General features: G+C 34.0%; 1 protein-coding gene across 1 annotated transcript; it reads right to left on the bottom strand.

Annotated features, from left to right (window-relative positions):
- Positions 3,573–5,645, bottom strand: LOC109831593 (protein FAR-RED IMPAIRED RESPONSE 1-like). Its single transcript, XM_020398947.1, has 2 exons — positions 4,919–5,645; positions 3,573–3,757 (listed from the first exon to the last, which is right to left on the bottom strand). The coding sequence occupies exons 1-2, from the start codon at positions 5,643–5,645 to the stop codon at positions 3,573–3,575; spliced, it is 912 nt and encodes a 303-aa protein (XP_020254536.1).

Below are 26,626 nucleotides of genomic sequence, written 5' to 3'. Positions count from 1 at the left end.
AGTTAGGTGTGTAGGATTTGTGCCACGAGAGAAATGAAAGGAAAAAATCTTCCCATCGGCTAATGAGAACGTTATGTAACGACAGCTATATTGTATATAACGTGCTACCCAATGCTAATGCAGGTAAGTCGCAAGTAAGGGCGGTAGTATCGATTAGTATTCATGACGATCAGACCCATGGGGAGGAGGCCCGTAATAAAACTCATGTAGTCTGCCTACGATATACCCTCCTTCCTCGGATTACTCTGTACTTCCAGCGTAACCCGAGCTCGGATAGAGGAAGAGATAAGAGGGCCCTTAATGGGAGAATTGGGTCGGAGAGTAATCCGATAATAGAGGCTCCGACCATTCTAAACGACGGAATTATTGATGTATCTTCTATGCATAAGGATAATAGATCATACCTAGTAGAAAAGATTTTCAAAAATCATTCTTCAACAAACCCTACCCTTTTTTCTTTTCTATTTCAAGTTTCTCGAATTGTAGAATATATGAATGAATGATTTCTTAACGCTCGCATATAAGTAGGAAGAGCATAGACACTATAAGCCAGGCAATTCTTCTTTCATGCTCAATGACACCAAAGGGATATTAAGTCTTAATGAATAGGAATTGCGATCATAGATGGAGATGATCGCTAGGTAGATACTAATGAAATAGACCACTTGAAGAGTTCCCTATGAAATGATGCACCCTTGAGAGAAAAACGGAACACACTTACGAAGAAGTTCCGGGGAGTGTACGGAAGGAAAGCTTACGGAAACTCGACGTGGTGAGAAGCGGGGAGCTATTGAAGCGTCTATGAGGTCGAAGCTCTCCCTTGTTCCTCAGTTAGCTCAGTGTAGAGGGCGTCGGCTGTTCAACTTGATCTTGTCGTAGAGGTTTTTTCCGGGGAATTCCTACTTGGGGGAGATTTTGATGATTTCTACATTAATTTCATTTTCAATATAAAAGAGATGAAAGTAATATTCATTAATTGAAATTATGAAATTAAAGGCTCGCTGTACTTGACCGGCTTAGGGTAGGTAACAACCCAAGGTTCCTTTTTGTCTTTGTTTCTATTGCTAATTCCTATTTCATCTCTATCACATTCTGTTCTAACGATATTTGAGAGATCACCGTCATACCTCGGCGTTAAGATCCGGTAGGTTAAATCCCTTGTAAATAAGCGGCCACCCAGTGGCTTCTTATGAGCGTCAATCTTAAACCTTACGTCCAACGCAATTATAAGAAGTTGCGTTTCCGCAACCATGGATTTGGTACTGCAGCTGCCCATTCATTAATTTTGCATCCAAGTACAACACGAACTCTTCCACCAGGACTAAAGCCACACAATTAACGGCGCGCGAGCGAGCTATAACATTAATTAATGAACGCAGGATATAACCACCACTTCTTGATCTTCCTATATTCTTCGCCTTCCTCTTCTCCCCCCTCTCCTCATAGACAATTCTCGCCCCCAACCCTATGGCTCGACCGCGACGAGCGTTGAACGAGTGCGAGAGAGAGAGAGAGTAGTCGATTCCCCAAGACGCGGGGTATAGCTTACTATGTACTGATGACACAACCCCTTCGCCGATAAATAAAGAAAAGTGAGGGCAAGTGGGACGTACTCTCTACGGCCATTGACTAAAAGACCCGTGCAACTGCGACGACGCTTCACCAACTCCGCCTCCCTCCCAACATCACCCTCATCTCTAAGTGAACTCCGTCGAGCTCCCTCGATCTCCCTCGAGCTCTCTAAGTGAACTCCCCCAACTCTGCCGACTTCTCCCCTCCTCCACCGACTTCCCCCAACTCATCCGACACCGACTACCCCCAACTCCGCCGATCATGATCGATCTCCCTCGAGCTCGATCTCGAGATCCCCCAACTAAGGTAACGATCAAGCCCCAAATTTTTTTACTTATTCTCTGTTATTTTTCAGTTAGTGTATAGTTTATTTGTTGTCCTTAGGGTTTCAAGCTAGACTAAGTTGCATGAGATTGAAAATGATCTTGTCAAAATTTTTTACCTATTCTCTTTTTCTTTTTTTTGGAAAATTTAATAAGAATAATATCCATTGCGAGTGCGAAAAAATTAATAAGAAAAATTAATAAGAATCAAGTCTCATCTCTTTTGAACCAAGGTTGGCTGCCAAAAACTAATAGCAATGCGAGTGTGGAAATTTGAATAAGCTTAAAAATATCCATTGCGGATACCTTATTTTCTTATAACGGATGAGGACATTTGAGCTCATGAGGGATTCTGGAACTGAGTGTGTATAAATGTTAATTTGTTTAAAACTTCGAATTTATACCTAAAAAATTACATCTAAACTCATAGCTTTTATAATTTGAACCTAGTTTTTATACCTAAAAACTTACATCTAAACTTACATCTAGGAAATTTGAACCCAGTTTTTATAATTTTAGTATTTATATTGAGCAAAACCAAAATACATAGCTTTTATAATTTCAGTTTTTATCTTTCTGTTTACTTATAAGTAGCTTGAAATGGCTTCATCATCAACTGTGGAAAGTAACTCATGTGTTGAAGTGGATATTAGATTCATATTGAGGAAAGTAACTCATGTGTTGAAGTGGATATTAGATTCATATTGAAACAATGCGAGTGTGGAGAATTAGCGGATGTGAAGATTACGAAGATTCATATTGAAACAATGCGAGTGTGGAGAATTAGCGGATGTGAAGATTACGAAGTCAAACAAGAACAGTAACCGTGATAGAATATACTACTCGTGTAAAAGGCAAAAGTGCGGTTCGTTTTTGGACTGGTGCAAGATTTCATCAATTGAACAAGTATCACTCGCCATTCCCCCACCAGAGGCGCATGACTTAGTTTTTGTACATGAAAAAGTGCTATGGAAATGACTAACTATTATAGCTTTTTTGTTGTCTTTTGGTTTGGCCATAAAAGAAATTATATGATGTAACTTGATGTGCTGGAATGAAACCATCTTTTGTTTGGCCATTAAAGAAATTACGTGATGTATGTGAGAAAAATACTTTCTTATGTATGTAAAGTGTGCTCAAGAGAATTATGACTTCCATATCTAAGATATGAAATTTGAATCAACGTGCGCTACAATGCCATCTCTTGAACTGAAGCATTACAAGGCACCGTCGAATATAAGCAGTTTCGTAGTATGCCAATTGTTAATAGTCACTTGGTTTAATGAACATGCATTGATCACTTATTACTACTGAGACTTCGCTGAATGGTAAAAAAAATAAGACATACAAGTTCTAGTTCAGAACCCCAATAGGTTTGGTTCAAAAGAACAAGGAAATAAAAAAAATAAACTTTTGCAAATTTATAAATCTCTGTCAGAAGTAAAATACCAGCTAAGAATTCTTCTAATATCCATCAGGGTTTTGGAAGTAAAATTCCCTCGAAACAATCATCAACAAAGAAGCAAGCAACTTTAGTTCATGAAAAATCTAAAAAGTAACCTGAAGAAAGTATCAACTTTCCAGTGAAGAAAGTATCAACTTTCCAGCAAAGAAAATTTTATTTACGCCCTCGGCATTAAATTGGAAACCCTAGACTTGTAGGAGAAAATAATTGAATCATTTGTCGACAACTTCGATTAGGGTTGTTTCATAATCACTGGGAGCCTCAAAACCATGGAGATTCATGACTGTGGCAGCAACTTCGATTAGGGTTGTTTCATAATCACTGGGAGCCTCAAAACCATGGAGATTCATGACTGTGGCAGGAATATTTGCAAGGCCACCGCCGAATATAAGCAAACCTTTCCATGTTATTGTATCAAATATATAGGAAATGAGATATAAATATCTACTGGGCAATTAGCAGTGGTCACAGAGAGCCCACGAAAAATAAATGCAAGAATTTTACTGTAATACTCAATACAAGAATTTTCGCTCTTATAATCAGTACAAATAACAATATATGACAAATTTTTACTACATCGGTAAGCTCCCTTCACATTCCGTATAGAACAATAAAAATATGAATCAACTAAGTTGTTGCATAAAACTAATTCAAAAAATTGACATGAATCGCAACTTTAGACCCAACCATTCAAGACCCAGAATGTAAGCCATTAGTTTCCAGGGAATGGAAATACCCAAAAGATTTAGCAGAAGATGAAAAGTTGTGATAAACCCAAAAGCAACCCTCAGCCTTGCCTAATATCCACATTGCATGAAATCTCGGTTCCTCAACCCCATCAGGATATACTACAATCTCACAACATAGAAAATTGTTTCATTCATTCTAGAATGCACAAAAATCATACTAAAATCAATAGTCATTACATTTTTTTTTTCAAAATCCTCATCTACTCATCGTCAGCAGGGGTGTTTTCCTGCACCTCTTCTTGTTGTCTCTTACTGCGTTTCCAGCGAGCTCTTGGACCTGATCAAAGGATAAGAAGTTAACTGTTAGGATCCCAATCCAAATCAAATCCAAACCAAATCCAAATCAAATAACTAAAATGTCATTAACCTATTTTAAGGAACGATTTATAAATCTAAATTATTTGTCTTAAACATACCAATGTTTGCATCATTCAAAAAGATTCACATCATCCCCATCTTCACTTGATAACCCATTACCCTCTTGCAAATATATATATATATATATACATCAAGAGGGATACTAAAATGTGAAAAATAAGAAATTATTATTAATAAAAGAATTAATTACTTACGGATTTGTGAGTGCCAGACAATTTCGCTTATCATGTGATTAGCCTACTTTACCACACCCATGACAACGTCTATCTTTTTTATTTTTGGCTCTAGCCATTGCTTTCTCCTTTCCTCCTTTCAACCTTTTGTCGCACCCTTTGCTCGCACTTGATCGGGTTCATTGAAACTACTTTGAAAAGTACAAGAACTATGCGCACTAATACCATCACCTATTATATTACTACATATTGAATTACTTTTCTCAGTGAAGCTCATTATCGCCATGCGGCTACTAAGAAATTGGACAATTTGCTCATTAATGCTACACAATCCATTGGTAAACATCGTCCTTGTTTCTTCACATACTAAGGCCTTGTCAACTAAATCCAAAGACGATTGGATAAATTGACTCCTCGCTAAAAGATAAGAAGTATCAGGAGATATCTGCATACCTTTATCATCATCTATTGTCCCCGATTTTGCAGACTTAGTCCACCTCTTTAAGATGTATTTATCGGGCAATATTTCAACATCAAATTTCATTAAATATGAGATAATGTGCGTACATGGGATTCTGGCGCTTTCGAACTTTTTACAACTACAAGAAACCAAATTCAAGTCCTTGTCATAAACGATTTTACGGATTTTACTTGTTGCGTGTTTCTTTCTTTGAATTTGATAAACACGGTGATTGTCGGTTTCCCGAACAAATTGCAACTTGTAGTTAAAGCTGTCACACACTTCAGCCTCAAACTTGTAATACATCTCATTCGTGTAAATATCAACCATTTGCTCCAAAAAATCATGATTTATTCTAAGTTTAGGTTTCTCAATTACATCTTTGTGATCGGCCATCAACTCCTCGTGACATTGGTGCACTAGTCTCCTGCCAAACTGTATCATAAAATCCACCAATGAATTGTTCTTCGAAACAAATTTCTTGAAAAATGCATGTCCACTTTCTGCTCGTTGACTACTTGACATGTCAGCTAAGAAAACGTGATTAACATATGCAGGAATCCATCTTGACTGTGGTTCGTATTGGTCTTGCAACCACTTGTTTCCTTCTAATCCACTTTTCTTAATTAGACTTTCCCATTGTAAATCAAATTCTTCAAGAGTCTCCGATTTCTAAATACAAGCCGAGAACTCACTCTTATAAATACTATATTTCACTGCATCAATTTTCTCAGAAAACTTCATTAATATAAGCCAACTACAATACCTGTCAAAAGAATTAAATAAAGTGTTATACCTCCAGATGAGATGAGCGGATAGAATAAACAGGTGATAGTGCTCATGATTCAAAAATTATCAATAATATATACAAACTATAATACATGTGAAAAGTATTTGGAAGAACAAGAGGGAATGTCTTAGTCATAGCTGGGTCTTGATCGGTAATAATCATCTTCGGGGCACCACCAGGCATACTTTCCAAAAATTGATTAAATAACCATTCAAAATCATTAACGCTCTCATGATTCAAAAATCCACAAGCAAAAATAATGGTTTGACCATGATTGTTAACCCCCATTATTGGTGCAAATATCAGGCCATAACGATTAGTGTTATACGTAGTATCAAAGATTATAACATCACCGAAAAATTGTAAGCCCGCCTTGAACTTGCATCAGACAAAAAACAATGAGTAATCTTTTGTTCCTCATCGGCCTCAATTTGAAAAGTAAACGAGGGATTCTTTCCTTGTACCAATTTTAAATACTCATAAAACATTTCACCATCATGCCCCCTCATATCAGCATGTATATCCCTTCTATGATTATACAAATCTCTTTGAGTGCACCCAATATTTTTTATACCTTCAGATTGTACTCCAAAAAAACTAAATTGTTGATGCTAAGGTATATTCACAATGGAGAACTGTTTAGTTAAAGACTTTGTTGTGGCTGAAATGTTACGATGGGACCTTAAAAGATGAACATTTGATGGTGTTGATAGCGGACGGCTGTGCTCCTCATTAAAAACAGTAACAATATATTTTTCAGAGTTTGATTTTAAAACTACAATTTTGGCAGTACAATCCTCAGCTAAGCTTCCTCGACGTCTTTTCTTTTTAACATCCACGGTTCTTAGAGATTTTCCTTGTTTAAAACAAACATACTCATTCCTTCTTATTTCACCACTTCCCGGCTCTTTCTGAGTAGTCCAAGACCTTATACTAAACTCAGCTACTTTAGTATAAGCATTGTAGAATGTCACAACATCATTTATTGTGTCAAATTCTTACCCCTTTTTTTGCCTCAACTCATCTGATACTTGAGGAGTATATATCAAATCATCATCGTCCAAGTTTACTTCATTAGCTTAGTATATATCAAATCATCATCGTCCAAGTTTACTTCATTAGCTTCAGTGTCCAAGTTTTCCATTTCTCACTAAAAATTGTAATTGACCTATAAATTTAACCTGTTATAAATTTTTTTTGGAATTGCACTTTCCAATAGTGAAAACTCATGATTTTTCAAAACTAGTCCAAAACATGAAAATTAAACATACATGTTTTTGACATTTTGACTTAAACAATATTTTAAAATCTTATAAAATAATTTTATAGACTTAATAAAAGATAAAAACTATTGTTGTTAATTCTATAAACTAATTACTCAACATTTTCACAAATTCATATTTATGTAAACATGAAAACCAAAAAAAAGCAAAACATATATATATATATATATATATATATATATATATATATAAACCAATACTTGTATGTGTGTATGTGATTGAGTTTGAAGTATCTACACACAAGTATAAACCTAAACTAAATTACCCAAGCTTGATTGATCTTAAATAAGCTTATCTTGGATACGGATGAAACTTGATCTTGGATATAACTTGAATTGCAATTGGCTTCATACCGACTATTTCCGCCAACCTCCATTTGATATGATCATTATGGCGCAATTCCATCCAACCTCCGACTTGGATATTTGTGTAGATTACCTAACAATTAAATATAAACACTTGATAAACATTATTAGGAATTATTTGTAATCATGAAAATAAGATTAGGGAGTAGGCTCATAAACATGAGACCTAACAAGGCTAACATTCTCTTGATTAGCAAAGCAAGTTATGAAAAACTAAAGACTTGATTATAAAATTGTGAATCTTGCAATCTCTCTCGACCAATGTTGTTTCTAATCATGGAGGTCATGTTATTGGGTATACAATTATTTTCATCTATTTATTTATATTTTAAGATCTAACATTCTCTAATAATATATTAGATTTATGATCGATATTTGTTATCCACCTACGTGTTTCGCAATAATGACATTTAGTTTGGTCTTTAACCACAAGTGCCCACACCCCACGTTGGAGATGGGACTAATCTTGTTCGGCTACCCCTCCCAACAAGTATCGCTTCTAGATTTCGAACTCTTGCCAACAGGCAGGAGCCCACCTAGGGACTAACTGTTAAGATTGTGTCTTTGATTCTTTGTATAACCTTATGAGAATTAGATAAGTTTAAAGATCTATCATGATTAGGAGAATGAGTCTCATCATGATTAGGAGTTTGAATTCTATTCTAATTAGGAAGTTAGGCTAGAGATAGGGTTTTGGTTTCTCTATATATATATTCTTCTATTGTTGGAGAAAAAACAAAGCAAATGAGAGAGAGCCAATATTCTTATAATCTAAAGTTTGCAGAGGGTGTAACCTGATTCAAGAATATTATGCGAGAGGTGAGGGTTTCGTAGTCTTTGTCCGTGCAAAAAATTACATCATTGGAAGAGGGTTTCATAGTCTTTGTCTGTTCAAAAGACTGTAAGGAGAGGGCTTTGGAGATAATATGAGAGTTGATTATGTATGTGAGGTTAAGAGATTGAGAGACGAGAGTTGAGTGGTTTCTCTTGTAGTTCTCTCTGATACATAGTGGATTTCTCGTATTATTGCCTGTGGACGTAGGTCGAAGTTGGTAGACTAAACCACATAAATCTCGGTGTTCTTTATTCTTGATTGTGGTTATTTTATATCTTATTGATTGGGGGTTAGCTTCTAAGTTGCACAAATCATAGTAGGCGAGGAGACTAAAATTCCCCAACAAGTAGTATCAGAGTCATGAGGATGGATCCGAAAGCGAGTTCGCAAGATGTCACGCCCCGCTTCTCAAAATACTCGAGAATCGGAACGTGAACAAGCCCGCGACATATTAGATCAAGGAGAATAAATAAAAATAAATATTCCTTCTCAACCTAATATGCTAAGCATCAATAAATGCAATGCGAAGTCACAGGTCCCCGATCACAATAGCGAGAATATAATAGACAAACTCAGAACAAAATGATCCATATCATAAAAGAAATATCATCGATCACAATAGCGAGAATATAATAGACAAACTCAGAACAAAATGATCCATATCATAAAAGAAATATCATCCAAGACATAATAAAATGATCCATATCATAAAAGAAATATCATCCAAGACATAATATTCGGGTCAACATGCCCTTATACAAAATGGAACAACTGAATACTGAAGAGATAAACAATACACTGATCAAAAGGAAATGGAAGTGCTACAAAAATAAACTGAAAGGAATAACTAAGCTTCGATTTCTTCTTCTGCGTCGTCTGCTAGGCACTCTTGCTGTGAATATCCTGACTCTGGCACATCTCCTAGCTAGACCTATCCTTCTTCTAAGTCTGATGTACACTAGAAAAAATTGGTATACGTTAGTATGCATGGCACACGGCAAGATCCCACAAAACATACTGATGGAGATGGTAGCATTGGATTTGAAGATAATGAGCGCTCATATTCGGTCCAAGCCAAGTGATGGAGGAGATGGAGGCATCTGGCTCGTAGTAAGGAGTAGGAGAGGTGCGCCGATATGATTTGAGACAAGCGATCCAGGTAGAGTATGAAGACAACAAGTGAGCGAAGGTAACTGTCAAGTTTAGTTTGGGAGGAGAAGCATTGTTAATTTGCTTCTAATGTCAGAGGTGGCGAATATTTCTTGGTGCGCATGTAGAACCCCATAATTTTTATATGAATATATGTAAATTATTAGTAAATAAATAATTCTTTTATGATAAATAGCTTGAGGTCATTGATGTACATGATAACAAGTTATTTGAGATGATATGAGAGTATGGGTGTAGAGTTTTGTGCGTTGGTTTTGCAAATTAGCAAAACGGGCACAAAACTAAAAATTTCCAGATCAGTCGACACATCAGTCGACTGACTGTATCAGTCGACACATCAGTCGACTGATATGCTGATTTCTAGTTTTTACAGGTTTCGGGTCTGTTTTGATTTGGTTCGGGTTTGGGTCGGGTTTAGCTGTTCATATATATTCTCCTTCACCCGAAATCATCCCCTCTCATCTTCAGATCAGAGAAAACCCTAGCCCCTCTCCCCTATCTCAAACCCTAGCTTTGTTCTTGGTGATTTGGGGAAGAACTTGGAGGATTTTCGTCGAAATCTTCACGTTGCAGCGAAGAGGAACCACTCTCTCTCAGATCCAGGAGTTTCTCATCACCCCAGAGGCGAGTAACATCTCGCCCAATCTTGTCCTATTTTCTAAATATTTTCAAATGGTTTTCATGAGTTTTGATGAGCCAAAAATGATATTTTTGTACAAAGGATTGATTTTTATAGCATATAGAGGGAAGATACGTTATTTTAGAATGTTAAAAATCCACCAATGTTTTGTGAATCGAAGATCTAGATCTTAAATGTTTTTATAAGAGATTTAACATGAGTTTTGTTTTAAAAATGTTTTAAAATATAAATACACATGTTTAGGGTTTTGTTTATGTATTTGTACATGAAAGTTATGTTTCAGTTTAGTTCATACATGTTAATATCAGTATTTTTCATGCTTGGGATTGATGGGGATAAGTTTAGATCAATTTTTGGGTGAATAACAACCTATGCAGAGTTTCTACAGTCCATCGGTCGACTGATCAGTCGACCGACGGGCTGAAATTTCAGTTATCAGTCGACTGATCAGTCGACTGTGTTTTCTCAGTTCCTCAGTCGACAGATAAGTCGACTGGTGAGCTGAGGCTGTGCTGCCTGAGCTTTTCGGTCGACATATTAGTCGACTGATGTCATCAGTCGACACATCAGTCGACTGATGAGATGTTTTACAGATTCTTGATCTGTTTGAGTTGCTTTTCGGGTCGCCTCGATGATCTGACACTAGTTTACAAATGTTATTAATTTATCTGTACATGTGAGTTGACTTTTGACATAAGTTTAGACATGTACACCGAGACACGTGTGACTTTAGAATATGTATATCAGTCAGCATATACTTTTTACAGTTATACAGTCCTCGTGTTGGACTATAATCCATAGAAGTCCTCGTGTTGGACTATAATCCATTTTTGTCCTCGTGTTGGACATTTGCCACTTATTCCATGTGTTTGGAAACCACAGTATCTAGTTCCTGTATCGAACATATTTCTTAACCATGTATATGACTTTCTCACAGGAGTTTATGACATGACACTTATGTAGATTATGACATGATATTCATGTAAGTAATAACATGATACTCATGTAGGCTATGACACGGCACTGTATTTATGCTCTGAGATTAGTTGTGTTTCTTTTATTATTGTTCCTGTACTAGAACATCGGGTTTGGTGTTTAGGGATTTACAATTTGAGATACAAGGTATATACATAAGGGTTTCCTTGTTTGGATTATTTCGCTCGACGTACCTATGCTCGTGTTGTAAATTTCTAAATACTAAAACCCTCTTTAGTAAGATCAATGATTTTAGATCTATTATGTATTATCTGTATTTTCTTATACAACGAGCCATGTTCCCTTGGGGTTGGTTGTGATGTTGCTCGCTAGCGCTTTGACGCTCGTTGTCCCTCCCCCTTTCAGGTAACAAGCCCGGAGCCCGGAGAGTCGCAGGTTGATGGCGATGCATTTTAGCTTCAGCTGTCTACTTAGTTATATTTTCTTTTGGAGTTCCACAGTAGACTTTTGTTTAGACATTTGAGAGTCTTATTCTAGAAGTTGTAAAGGTTGTGTGCCTTATTTCCTCTTGTCAGATATTTGTATTTGAGACTTGTTGAGTATTCCAGTTTATCTGTTCAAACATTGACTATGTATTTCTGTATGTTGGATGATGAGATATTAATGTGATCACTATCATTTCATCAGTTGTTTCTTGTATTATATTTTACTTGCTTTTGTACCTACACCTATTGTTGACTCTACTAGATAGATGTTAATTGTGATGGTGAAACATGTTATTGCATGGTGTGATGCATGGTAGGTTTGACATTCTTGATTTCACCTTGGACTACAGCCTTATGTGAACTCAGGGGCGTCACAGCGCAAAAGAGAGGTGTATTGGATCCTGTATGCAATGCTAAAACACTAGAAAGAAGGGTGAATAGTGTTTAAGAAAATTCTTGTGAAATTATAGATAAATTAGAAGCAGAATATAAAAAAAAAATCAATAATCAACAGTCACAAAAGAGTTAGAGTAAATCAAACCAGGGAAGAACACAATCGCAAACATAAGGATTTTATTATGGTTCGGTCCTCCAGACCTACATCCGGTCCCCAAGCAATCCGCTTATGATTTTCCACTATTCTTGAATTTTCTTACAAGAATAATCCTTGCACTAACTTGAAAATACCCTTGTCAATTTGCACATCCATTCTCAAACCAGAGAAAGACTTTCCTTCCCTCAAACCAGAGAGAACCTTTCCTCTTCTCTCAAACCAGAGAGAACTTTTCTTGATGAAGATTACAACAATCCTATAAGCCTTGATGTGTAGTGATCTTAATTGATCTGTGGCTAATAGAAATTCTCAATATTTTGCCTCACTAAATCTGGGAAAATTTTGGACAAGAAAGCTATAAAGAGAGTTTTTCAGAATTTCAGAGATTTTCAAAAGTCAAAACATAATGAATCTTGTTCATCATATTTTCAAATGAGAAACCTATGCCTATTTATAGAAATCTTAGGTTGCCCTAAAGGGTTTAAAAATATATTTACAAACCAAAATATAACAGTCAAAAACTGACCCAAATTCAAACACTTAACAGTCAAAAACTACAATTATAAGTCGACTGAAGTGTGGATAAGTCGACTGGCTAGAGAGATTTTAATTTTGAGCAAACAGGCTAGTCGGTCGACTACTACAATGGCTAGTCGACCGACCAGAAAAGCAAAATCAGCAATAGCTAGTCGGTCGACTACTACAGTGACCAGTCGACTGACCAGAAAAGCAACATACACTAAATTGGACATAACTTCTTACTACGATATCCGAATTGAGTGATTTTGGATGCGTATTTAAATATCTATGTGATGAATCTAAAATCATCCCAATCCAATGCTCTTATGATTTTATAGATTTTTTCAAAGTTAATGTATCACTGAAACCTGTTACTTTTACCATAGAAAATCTAAGTTTTCATTAGTTCTTTTATAAGTCGACTAGGGGTATCATTAGTCAAATAGGGGACTTATAACTTATAAACTAAGTCATGGTTTGTGTGTGTGTGCGCATCAAGGCTTTTAACAATCTAAGATAAAGTAAAAATTACAATATGAAGTCCAACTTTATCTTGATTTCTCTTCAGCCTTGCTTGATCAACTTGAATAATGTAGCAAGATATATCTTTTGACACTACAATAACCAAGTTAGCCAAACACACAGTATATTTATATCATCAAAACATACCTATTCAACAAGGTGGAGGCGCTACCGTGAGACAAATAAAAGTGAGGGTCATGGGACATCCCAGTTAGAGTGCAGGTGCTTCGATTTGAAGTGTAAAAGAACTTAGAAATAGAAGACTCTAGCGGGAGAGATAAAGTTTCAAGACAACAATGGTAGATCTTCGAGGTGGCTTGGGAATCAAATCCAAGGTAGAGATTGTTAAGATTGTGTCTTTGATTCTTTATATAACTTTATGAGAATTAGATAGGGTTAAAGATCTATCATGATTAGGAGATTGGGTCTTATCATGATTAGGAGTTTGAATTCTATTATAATTAGGAAGTTAGGCTAGAGATAGAGTTTTGGTTTCCCTATATATATTCTTCTATTGTTAGAGGAAAAATAAAGTAGATGAGAAAGAGCCAATATTCTTGTAATCTAAGGTTAGTAGAGGGCATAACCTTATTCAAGAATATTGTGTGAGAGGCGAGTATTTTGTAGTCTTTGTCCGTGCAAAATGTTACAACATTAGGAGAGAGTTTCACAGTCTTTGTCCATTCAAAAGATTGTAAGGAGAGGGCTTTGGAGATAATATGAGAGTTGATTATGTATGTGAGGTTGATAGATTGAGAGACGAGAGTTGAGTGCTTCCTCTTGTAGTTCTCACTGATACATAGTGAATTTCTCGTATTGTTGCCCGTGGACGTAGGTCGAAGTTGGTCGACTGAACCATGTAAATCTATGTGTTCTTTCATCTTGATTGTGGTTATTTTATATCTTATTGATTGTGGATTGGCTTCCAAGTTGCGCAAATCGTAGTAGGCAGGGAGACTAAAATTCCCCAACACCAGCTTGCCTGCCACTGGGCTAATAACTTGTTGGTACATTTTCTATTTATTTTGTTTGTCTCTTTTATGCACTGTTCCCAATATCTTGAGGTATATTGTATGTCACATTTATGTTTTTATTAATAGTATAATAGTGTTATTTCTTTCTATAAATATGTCTATTTTCTTGGGATTGCAATTTGTTTTGTTTGTTCTTGGTTTTGTTTCTTTTTCTTTTCCATTTTTTGAAGATTTAGGTGAAGATTGAAGTAGTCGTGTGGATCCAAAAGGCATATTATGTGAGCAAGTGTATAGATTGAAGGTATATTTGACGGTGATATATGGTTGTGCTAAGGATTCAATTAAGATGTAAAATATTTTTCTTTGACCATTTATTTTTATGCATTTTGATATAATTTGCTTATTTTCTTTGTGAATAATTACCAAATTATTATTGATTGTTTAGATCTACGATTACTATAATTTATTTTCACATGTATTTTAAATTTATTTCACCATAATCATTTAAGGTTCATTCTTTTCCATCACATGCGATTTTAATATTCTTTAAACACTTCGCTATGACTAAATTTGCCTCACTCTGCAATGATTTAACTTTCATTGCTATGTATGATTAAATTAGATCACATTATTGTGATTAATCTTGGACTGTACCGATATGATTAAACTTACATCGCAATGCTATGATAAAAGGATCCAAACATGATTGTGTAGAAATGACATGGTGTAGAGAAGGTACATGTGATAGAAGTTGACATAAATTCAATTCATAAATAATTGACTAGGGGGCATGGGGAAGGAATTTTGATCATGAAACTCTTTTAGATTCTTAATTACATCCATCTTGAGTTCGGACATATTTGTTATCCTATTTTGATTATTCATTCAATATATAGAAAATGTATTATTTGATGTTAAAATTTTTAATACTTTTATATCTTGTATTGTTATTTTTCTTTGCTTCTAAATATGAAATATACTTTATTTCTTGATGTTTAACATTTGGTTGATGCAAACATTTTAAACTAAAAAAAGTAATTGGGAGGTCTGTCCGTGCTTTGAACAAGGAGGTATGTTTGTGCCTCGAGCAGGGATGTCTGTCTATAGCTTTGGAGACTCTTTTCATAAACAAAAGATCAAAAATGAAAGTAAGATTAGAAAATGTGATAAGGTCGTGCTTACATGGGCTAAAATACTAGTTAAACTTAATAAAGATGGACCAAGATATTTATCAATGTAACCACAATTAACAACACTACTGTCAGGCCACTAAACATAGAGTTAAAAGGTAACTATGAGTTGGACAATCCTGAAACTAAGTGATCTCCCATTGCAATGATGTTGTGGTAAATCCCTCATTTATACATGAGTATACTACTCTCACATTTAAATATTAACACACGTGCTTGGCTAAATAATTTTGCAACACCAAAAAAATTACAAGAACATAATTTTTTGAAAAATAAGAGAGTTTTCATTATATTCAGATTGAATAGTTTGCTAAAATTAAAAGTCTTGTAACTACTTAGAGAGAGCAAGGACTTTGGACACACCCTTGAAAGCACACTAATGCCACTAGGAAAGAACCCTAGAGGAGGGTGAATAAGGTTTATGCTAATCTAATCTGATTTATGCCAATTAAAAACTTATTAATAAATATATCTTAGCAAATGAGATATGAACAATATATGTGCAATGATATACAATTAACACAAGGGTAAACAAACTACTAAAGTGATAGGACAATATAAACAAAAAGCAATTTGCAAAGGCGATATAAATGATAAGCACGAATATAAATGAACGCCAATGACAAACACAAACAAACGATATGATCACGGAGTTCGGTCCCCACGACCTACGTCTCCGCTCCTCACCTCGAGGAGATCTCCACTATCATAATCGGGTTTTCTACGCTCACTCGAATAACGTTTACACCTCACACTCGGTTTTCTAGTCCACCGAAAACTTTACAATCACTCACAATATAAATACACTAACTACCACCTCAAGTGTTGGCCTCTAGCCCGTGTCTCCCTCAAGTGTTAGGAATTACAACCTCTCTCTAGGTATTACCACCTATCTCACTCCACTTAGAACGACCCCGTCTCTCATCACACACTCCTCTTGGTGTACTAGTGTAATACAAAGTGAACCTTATAATAATAGCTCACAATAAATGATTGTTCTCTAAATAAGGCGAGAACTCAATGTAAGCTCACACTCTAAGTCACAAACCCACAACCCAAATTATACTATAAATGTAAATACAATAAGCTTAATGATTGTGTGTGAACAAAGAGATTCAATAAAAACAATTAAACTCAATATAAAATCTAGCTTACGAAATTAAGATCAAACATATAAAATGCTAGAATTGAGTTTAAGAAAAACTTCTCTATAGATTAAGAGAGAGAGGGAGAAGAGTTGAATGCTCAAACACAATTGATGATCTTCCTCAAGCTCTTGTGAAAATTGCTTCACAAACAAAACTCTTAAATACTCTTTTAAACAAACACAAAACACCCTTAAACTTGTTTTAAACAATTCTCTTGGTTAAGTTTTTTGTCTGAGGTATGAGGGGTATTTATAGAGACCCCAAGACACAAGAAAAACAAAGCAAAAAGACAAAAAACCCAAAATAGAACAAATGCTGGAAAAACTAGCTGTTACAGTATCAGTCGACTAATGGCTTCCATCAGTCGACTGATGAGCTGATCGTTAGAGGCATTTTCCAGCTCATCAGTCGACTGACGAACCTTTATCAGTCGACTGATAGATCATAGTCAACTGGCCAGTCGACCAAAATAAAACAGAAACTTTTTGTTATTCCAGGCGATTTCTTCAGTCGACTGAACACATTCATCAGTCGACTGATAACACTGTATCAGCCTAATTAAAACAGAAAATCTGATTTTTAAACTACCTTTAAAAATATCAAACAAATTTCAAAAATTATAAAACTTTGGGAAATGATTATAAACATGATAATATACATGTTACAAAAATTGGTTTTCAAAAAACATCTCTCATTTGTAAAATATCATCATTTTGCAAATATGTCCAAAACATGAAAATATGAGATACTTAAATTTTGATGTTTTGACATAAACCAACTTTTGAAACTTTGTAAAATAATTTTATAGACTTAATGAAAGTCATAAACTATTGTTGTTAAGTCTATAAACCAAAAACTCAATATTATGTAAAAATGAAGTTTTGCACAATATGCATTTGACAAAATGATAAATATAAAACATGTATATATATGTAAACAAGAATATATGTTTCATATTTATATAAACTTGTAAACTATAAAACCAAAAACATATATATATATATATATATATATAACCAATAAAATGTGTGTGTATATGATTGAGCTTAAAGTACTTAACACACATAATATACAAACCTAAACTAAATTACCCAAACAATAATTTTGATCTTTAATAAGCTCTTCTTGGTAAATTTGCAGATGAAACTTAACTTGAATCTTTAACTTGAATTGCATGGCTTCACTCCACTATTCCGTCAACTTCCATTGGATATGATCGTGAAAGCTCGATTCCATCAATCCTCCAACATATTGTTTGCCTAGAATAGATGCAAAACACAAACACTAGACAAACAACATTAGATATAAATTGTTGGTAAATCATCATCAAAACAAAAGGACCTAACAACCCTCACACCTTGATCTTATGCTTATTTTAAAAAGGGTTCCAAATAAAGTAAATGACTTGCGCATTCTCAACACTAATACTTCTAGTTGCTCTATTTTCATACTAAAATAAATTGAGGAAACTTATCATGGATTAAACCTTGGATTTTACTTGTTGATAATAATATTTTATTACAATTTTATACCCTCATTATCTATTTTATATGAATAAATATACCACTAATAATTGTTTTTATCTTTTAATTGCAGGTTAATGAAGAATAAATCTCAAACTCTCATCTTCCAACAAAAACTCATTGATTAAATGAAGAAATGAAGCAAAGAAGCACATTGGAAAATCAATTTCCAAATTATCCAAAAGCCCAGAATCAAGTCGTGTAGCCTGTAGAAGCCGGAGAAAATCAAAAATCCAATATGAAAAGAAATCATATTCAAAATGGTTGGCCATAAAGAAACGACGATATCTCCTAATCCGGAAGGCGGAATTTAACATATAATATATAAAAATCGCCTATCTCGACGAGACGAAGCTATCCGTGAAATCAGAATTTGGAAATAGTGGGTATCGATGTCGGCATCGATGTGGGCATCGATGCTGGCATCGATACCTGCATCGATGCCAGATTACTGTAGTGCGCGTCAATGGCTGATTTTGCTTGTCTTGGGGCTCAAGTTTGATCCAATGGCTCTCATTCACTGATGTTTACTATAAATAGGGGTAGAAAGTGAGGGGTTAGAGGTGTAAAAATTTTTGTAACTCCTTTTGGAGAGGAGGGCTACTCTTAATTGAGAAGGCCTTCCAAAATTATAACTTTTTGTTGTAATTAATAATAATAATTTTTTCACCACTTTAAAATTTTCTCTTCTTCTCTTTGTTGGATGATAAAGATGAAGATGAAGATAAAGAATTATTTGAAGGTTTGCATTTCTCTTTTATTTCTTTTTTATTGCTTATTAGTTTAGATTTATTTCTATGCTTGTAGTTAGATTTTATTTTCTTGTTAAATAGCCAAGAGGCTAGAACCCTCTTGTCTTAGATTTATTTCATGCTTATAGAGTAGATTTATTTTCTTGTATTTAATTCTTATAATTTTATTTTGTAGTTTAGATTTTGTAATTTATTTTGTAGTTTAGATTTTACAATTTATTTTGTAGTTAGATTTTAATTTCTTACACTATTCACCTTGAGGCTAGAACCCTATTGAGTTTAGTTTTTCTTTTTGTTTATTTTTATTTTATTTGATTCACTTTTAGGCTAAAACCCTCTAGGGAATCACCCTCTTCTAAGAAGTGGGTTCAATTTTAGATTACCCATATCTATAATTGAAACCCTCTAGGGAATCACCCTCTTCTAAGAAGTGGGTTCAATTTTAGATTACCCATATCTATAATTGAATCCACCATCTTTAATTTCTTGTATTTTCTTTTATTCTTCTTCATTCTTGATTTTTTTTATTTGTTTCTTGATTTTATTCATTTTTCCTTCTCACCTTATTGATCATACTCATTCTTCTTGTTCACTCTCATTATCTCTCCACAATCACATTCACTCATCACTCCTATTTGTCACGCACACAACATAAGAACCGATTTTATATTTTCTCCTACAAAAACACCTTCCTCGTGGGATCGATATCTTTATACTATAACTTGACTCGGTTGTACACTTGCAATCTTTTTGGTACATGTTTATGCCGCATCACTTGTACTCTATGGTTATAATCAATGAAAATTAAATATGAATATACACAATGTATGATGGAGGATATATAACATAATATGTTTTCATTGATAGAAATCAACAAGTGAATGTATTTAGATCAAAAGTTTCATTTTAACTCTAATTTTTTATGTCATGTGTAAACCACAAATGCTGATTTTACCTATCAATTTTCTGATGATTGATATATTGACATGAAAACTCAAATTCATGCATCAATGATTTCTATGCATTCCCACATAATATTAAACAACATGGATTTATATTTCAATGGTTCATCATTACATTTACTAATTAAATTATTCTCCTAATTTTTGTTGAAGAAGGCAATTTTATCTATTTATATAGTATTAATTAATGTCGAGTATTAACAATGCAAAAAGATAACTAGAAGCCCAAAAAAAAAAAAAGATGCGCAAGAGCTTTTTACTCACCTTAAAAGTTACGTTTATTTTTGAAAACCAAATTTTAGAAAGCTCATAGTTTTTAGACTCCAACTAGTTGAGATGCACATACAATACACGTGGTTAAATTTCATGATAATTTAAATTGATAAAAATAGAATAAAATAAAAAACGTAAAGTTTTTTTGGGAGATTGATCATCAACTCAATAATCTCTCTATCAAATAAAATATTATCATTGTTTCCTTTAACCCAGACTGTGGCTACATGATCTACTATTTGTGAGTTATAAGTTATAAATTCTCAGGGTGTTTTTGTAAAATTTAATTTTTAAGGGCTTGTTTATAATTTTTGAAACTTTAAAGATTGTTTACTATAAATTATATAAACTATGTAGGGGTATTTGTAATTCATATATTTTCAATGTACTGTTAGAGTGAGGGATTTTGAGATAAGGTGAGGGATTTCATCACCCTTTCCTTAGCCCAAAAATCACTAATTCCTCACTACACCACCCAAGCCTAATAAAACTCATTAGACATTGGCCCTAAGGATTCGAGCTCAATAAGGAACAAAGAATCCTTAAATGAACCGGTTTAAGTTTTCTTGGATTAGTTGGTGTCTAAGGCAAGGTTTAGGGGTTGCGTAAAGCGCTCCGCAAGAAAAGAGGTACTTAATTGATCTTTGATCACCCTCTAGTACTATCCTTACCTGGCTAACTACCCAGGTAAAACTTTAATCTTTTCACTTTAGGAGTTTTTGGTTAGGAGCTAGTCTAGTTGAGTTAGGCTTAACCCTAGAGTTAGAGTGATTGAAAAGTGATTGATTTTGATTTGTTTTAGTTAGGATTTTCCTTTTTCTTCAAAAAAAAACTAACTTTTATTTAAAAAAAATTATATATAAAGAAATTGTTTTTGGTGCATGCAAAACGTGGACAAATTCATTTTGAACAAATGGCTAATCTACAAGTTTTTTAAAATTTATGTTATCCCAATAGGATTGAAATCTCCAATGAAGCTCGGGAGTTTGTAGAGAGTTCATCTCAGTATTCTGTGAATGATCCATTTTTTTTAACCTATAACCCAGGTTGGGCAAGTTACACAAACATTGCATGGAGTCAGGAAAACCACTCTAGAACTCAAAACTTCACTCCCTCTTTGAACCAACATTGTCCTAGGGGTAATACAGTTCCTTTCAATTCTCATCCATAATTTCAACAACCCAGTCTGTCACATCAAAATCAGTCTCCACATCATCAAGTTGTAACTCACACTCCTCTTGATACAGATCATGATGAACGTCTCAATATTTTGGAAAAATGTTTTGAAATCATAATTAAGGCCTCCACACTAGCCACAGATATGTTAACTCAAACATCCTACACGATGAACTCCTTTATGCAATCAACCGAACTCATACTTAACTCTAACACTCAAGCCATAGCTGTTTTCGTCGAAAGTTGCCTTCATCATTGATTTCATTAAAACTTCAAACGTTACAAATGAATTCAAACAACAAAGAAATAAAAATTATAACTTTCTTGAAAATAAACACAAGATCCGTTCGTCATCTCTTGCTTGCGTGGGTCTTTAGCCTGTGACGGGGACGTCGATATCCGTGGACTACCTGGCAATCAGATCTGGTCCAGAGCTTCGTTGATCCGCGAGGAGATATAGAAACTTGAAGCGCCTATCTCGATAAAAGCGAGATATTTGCTCTTCTTAGTATTACCACAACGGGATAATACTAAGGATCGGGTACGGGTGATATAGATCTGACGAAGAAACTCTCTTACGTTGAAGTGATCGATCACTCTTCACTCCGGCAGGGCTTCGCCAATTCTCCAAAATTCCAGATCTCAAAGAATGAGGCCTAAGGCTTGTATTTATAGGCATGAGGGGTTGCGGAGCGGTTAAAACCACTTAAAGGGCCCAAATCCGCGCTGAGACACCCTAGGGGTGTCTTGGCTTGGCCGAGACACCCTTGGGGTGTCTCGGCTTGGCCGAGACACCCTTGGGGTGTCTTGACTTGGCCGAGACACCATAGGTGCCTCAGTTCAGCTTTGAGACGTTTTCAATGCCCGTTTGTTCGTTTTTTTCGCCGTAACTTCTTTGTCTGAACTCGGATCTGAGTGATTCCAAATGCGTTGGAAGTCTGCTGAAGAATTCTATCAGTTCCAATGGTTAGATTATCTGTAGAATGAACAAGACACGAAGGGCGTTGTTCCTTTTGTAAACCTCGCGGGGTTCTCGATTTGCCTGTGTCTTCGTTATTCCGAAATCCTATCAGCTCACGTAGTTCGTCGGTTTACTTCAAGCGTTCACCGACATCAGTCGAACTCCTGTGAACCAGATAGTGATGTTCATTGTTGTTCTTTGACACTGAGCTGTTCGTGGAGACCTATAGGTAATTTTCAATGCCTACAATAGCTAGATTAGAAACTCACATTGATCAACTAGCTAGTACCATAAGTGAAGGAGAGGAAGGAGAAATTTTGAGTCAACCCATGGTCAATCCTAAGGACACTCAAATGAATGCACTACAGTCAGGAAAACAGGTCGATAATCAGGAAAGAACATCTTTAAGCCAAATTCTTCTTCCAATTCATTCTTCCCCTGATAATTCAATTCAAGAAAGACCGGGGGAAGAAGAAGAAGAGTCAGATCTAAGTTTTGAGGAAATTTTTGGTGATGAGCTAAAAATATTAGGAGAAGCAGATCAGGTTTGTCAAAATAAAGAAACTGTGTTAAACAAGTGCTGCTTTGAACTGAATTTTGAAAAACTCTTTCTTGATGAACTAAGATTTTTAGAAAATAAACAACAACCAAATTTTTACACATCAACCATGAATCTTGGGGTTGAGAAAATTGTTAAACAAAAATTGGTTGTTAGAGAACAAACATTCACAAATCAAGAGTCTAAGTCCAATATGCATGACACCAATAATACCTACCTTCCATTGCCACAAAAATCATTGAACACCCCGGAATGCTTAGAATTTCAGCACATTGTTGATTATATCATGTTGAATTTATTTAAAATCCGTGGGAGAATTTTCAGCAATAAGGTAGGATTCAATGTAGAACATGAACTCTTCATGTTAAATATTTCATTCTATATTGATTATTTTGTTTATTTCAGAATAATAAAAAGAATTTATTCTTCTCTCATTTGAGAGTTTCTTGTTGAGTTGTAAAAAAAAGGGGAAAAGAAGAGAAAAGAAAAAAAAAGAAAAAGAAGAATAATTTTTTTTTTCATCCTCCTCAGACCAAAGGTAATTGCAGATTTTTATCAGCCGACCAAATATAAGTACTTCACTTCTTATCTGCTTTACTTTGTGCATCATAGAATTTGCATTGAGGACAATACAAAATTTAGGTGTGGGGGTGAGAATTAGTGATTTATTCTCTTTATTTTATATTTTTAGTTACATTTTTTCCCTTTTCTTAAAAAAATTACAAAAATATCGTCACTATGTAATAATTGATTTATTTGATACATTTGAAATTTTCTAATCCCTAGTTGGTTATTTACTTAAGTTCACCTTTTATGATATCTCTAAATAAATTTCTTAAGAAATGATTTTCAAAGTAGTATACTTTACTTAAGCCTTAACTTGGACTTTTATTTAAAATATTAAAATTTTTGCATGCTTAGCTTAAAGTAAAAATAATTTTTTCAAAGTGTCTTGATTTACATATTTTCAAAATATATATACATATACAAAAAAAAGGAAAAATAAAAAATAAAAAATTACAAAAGAAGAGTGCGAAAAATGGGCACCAAAAGAAAAAAAACTCTTAAATTCAAGGTGATTCTATCTTATAAAGCCTAAACTGATCGAGTAATTAAGCCCAAGGAGTATTTTCATACTTAATGACCTAAGCCCAATTGGGTTGGGATCCATTGGCCCAAAACTCGTTAAATGGTCGCTTAGAAAGCCCGTTAAAGTAGAAAAAAAATCACCAAGGAAGAAAGAGCTAATAATAATAATAATATAAAAAAATACTAATAAATGTTTTATATATAGTTATATTTATATATATGGTCTTGGAAAATATTTTAGATCAAGCAACTTGAATATTATTTTAAACAAAGAGTTAGCATGTTCTCTTCAAAACTTTTAAATTAAATTTCTAAGTTTGGCTTGGTTTTGTATTGCTATAATGAGAAGATTTTCTTGGAAATATACCTTAGAGTTATATATAAAAATGTTTTCTTGAGTAATAATAGCTTCAATTATCAAGTAAATTTAGTTATTTACTAACTTCGTTAATTTGGCAAGATGACCGAATTTTGTGGGTATATTCACTACAAACCCTCACGAGATTACAACTCGTCCACTAGGGTAACCTAGGGGTTTAAAGGCTTGTTGTATGCGCTAAATACAATCGCGATTCCTGCGAAAGTGAGTTAAGTTTTCTTTCATTTTTCTTTCTTCGCTAGAGGACTAGCAAAAGTTTAGGTGTGGGGGTATTTGATAATCATATTTTATTACAATTTTATACCCTCATTATCTATTTTATATGAATAAATATACCACTAATAATTATTTTTATCTTTTAATTGCAGGTTAATGAAGAATAAATCTCAAACTCTCATCTCTTAACAAAAACCCATTGATTAAATGAAGAAATGAAGCAAAGAAGCATATTGGAAAATCAATTTCCAAATTATCCAAAAGCCCAGAATCAAGTCGTGTAGCCTGTAGAAGCCGGAGAAAATCAAAAATCCAATATGAAAAGAAATCATATTCAAAATGGTTGGCCACAAAGAAACGACGATATCTTCTAATCCGGAAGGCGAAATTTAACATATAATATATAAAAATTGCCTATCTCGACAAGACGATGCTATCCGTGAAATCAGAATTTGGAAATAGTGGGTATCAATATCGGCATCGATGTGGGCATCGATGCTGGCATCGATACCTGCATCGATGCTTGCATCGATGCCAGATTACTGTAGCGCGCGTCAATGGCTGATTTTGCTTGTCTTGGGGCTCAAGTTTGATCCAATGACTCTCATTCACTGATGTTTACTATAAATAGGGGTAGAGAGTGAGGGGTTAGAGGTGTGAAAATTTTTGTAACTCCTTTTGGAGAGGATGACTACTCTTAATTGAGAAGACCTTCTAAAATTATAACTTTTTGTTGCAATTAATAATAATAAATTTTTCACCACTTTAAAATTTTCTCTTCTTCTCTTTGTTGGATGATGAAGATGAAGAATTATTTGAAGGTTTGCATTTCTATTTTATTTCTTTTTTATTGCTTATTAGTTTAGATTTATTTCTATGCTTGTAGTTAGATTTTATTTTCTTGTTAAATAGCCAAGAGGCTAGAACTCTCTTGCCTTATATTTATTTCATGCTTATAGAGTAGATTTATTTTCTTGTATTTAATTCTTGCAATTTTATTTTGTAGTTTAGATTTTGCAATTTATTTTGTAGTTAGATTTTAATTTCTTATACTATTCATCTTGAGGCTAGAACCCTCTTGGGTTTATTTTTTCTTTTTGTTTATTTTTATTTTGTTTGATTCGCCTTTAGGCTAGAACCCTCTAGGGAATCACCCTTTTCTAAGAAGTGGGTTCAATTTTAGATTACCCATATCTATAATTGAATCCACCATCTTTAATTTCTTGTATTTTCTTTTATTCTTGAATTTTATTTTTGATTTGTTTCTCAATTTTATTCATTCTTCTTTCTTGCCTTATTGATCACATTTATTCTCAAACACATTGATCTACACACTATCATTCTCATTATCTCTCCACAATCACATCACTCATTACTCCTATTTGTCACACACATAACATAAGAACCGATTTTATATTTTCTCCTACAAAAACACATTCCTCGTGGGATCGATATCTTTATACTATAACTTGACTCGGTTGTGCACTTGCAACCTTTTTGGTACATGTTTATGCCGCATCACTTATACTCTATGGTTATAATCAATGAAAATTAAATATGAATATACACAATGTATGATGGAGGATATATAACCTAATATGTTTTCATTGATAGAAATCAACAAGTGAATGTATTTAGATCAAAAGTTTCATTTTAACTCTAATTTTTTATGTCATGTGTAAACCACAAATGCTGATTTTAGCTATCAATTTTCTGATGATTGATATATTGACATGAAAACTCAAATTCATGCATCAATGATTTCTATGCATTCCCACATAATATTAAACAACATGGATTTATATTTCAATGGTTCATCATTACATTTACTAATTAAATTATTCTCCTAATTTTTTTTGAAGAAAGCAATTTTATCTATTTATATAGTATTAATTAATGTCGAGTATTAACAATGCAAAAAGATAACTAGAAGTCAAAAAAAAAAAAGATGCGCAAGAGCTTTTTACTCACCTTAAAAGTTAGGTTTATTTTTGAAAACCAAAATTTAGAAAGCTCATAGTTTTTAGACTCCAACTAGTTGAGATGCACATACAATACACGTGGTTAAATTTCATGATAATTTAAATTAATAAAAATAGAATAAAATAAAAAACGTAAAGTTTTTTTGGGAGATTGATCATCAACTCAATAATCTCTCTATCAAATAAAATATTATCATTGTTTCCTTTAACCCAGACTGTGGCCA

This window comes from Asparagus officinalis, chromosome 1 (genome assembly GCF_001876935.1).
Source record: "Asparagus officinalis chromosome 1, Aspof.V1, whole genome shotgun sequence".
In the NCBI taxonomy this organism is placed as follows: Eukaryota; Viridiplantae; Streptophyta; class Magnoliopsida; order Asparagales; family Asparagaceae; genus Asparagus; species Asparagus officinalis.
The sequence above is the reverse complement of the archived record's forward strand: the minus strand, read 5'-3'. Positions and strand labels throughout refer to the sequence as shown.

Coding starts and splice junctions, on each gene's coding strand:
- LOC109831593 (XM_020398947.1), bottom strand. CDS start 5,645: ATGTCAAGTAGTCAACGAGCAGAAAGTGGACATGCATTTTTCAAGAAA. Junction 3,758..4,918: donor AATGAGCTTCACTGAGAAAA/GTAATTCAATAT, acceptor TAACATGGAAAG/GTTTGCTTATATTCGGCGGT.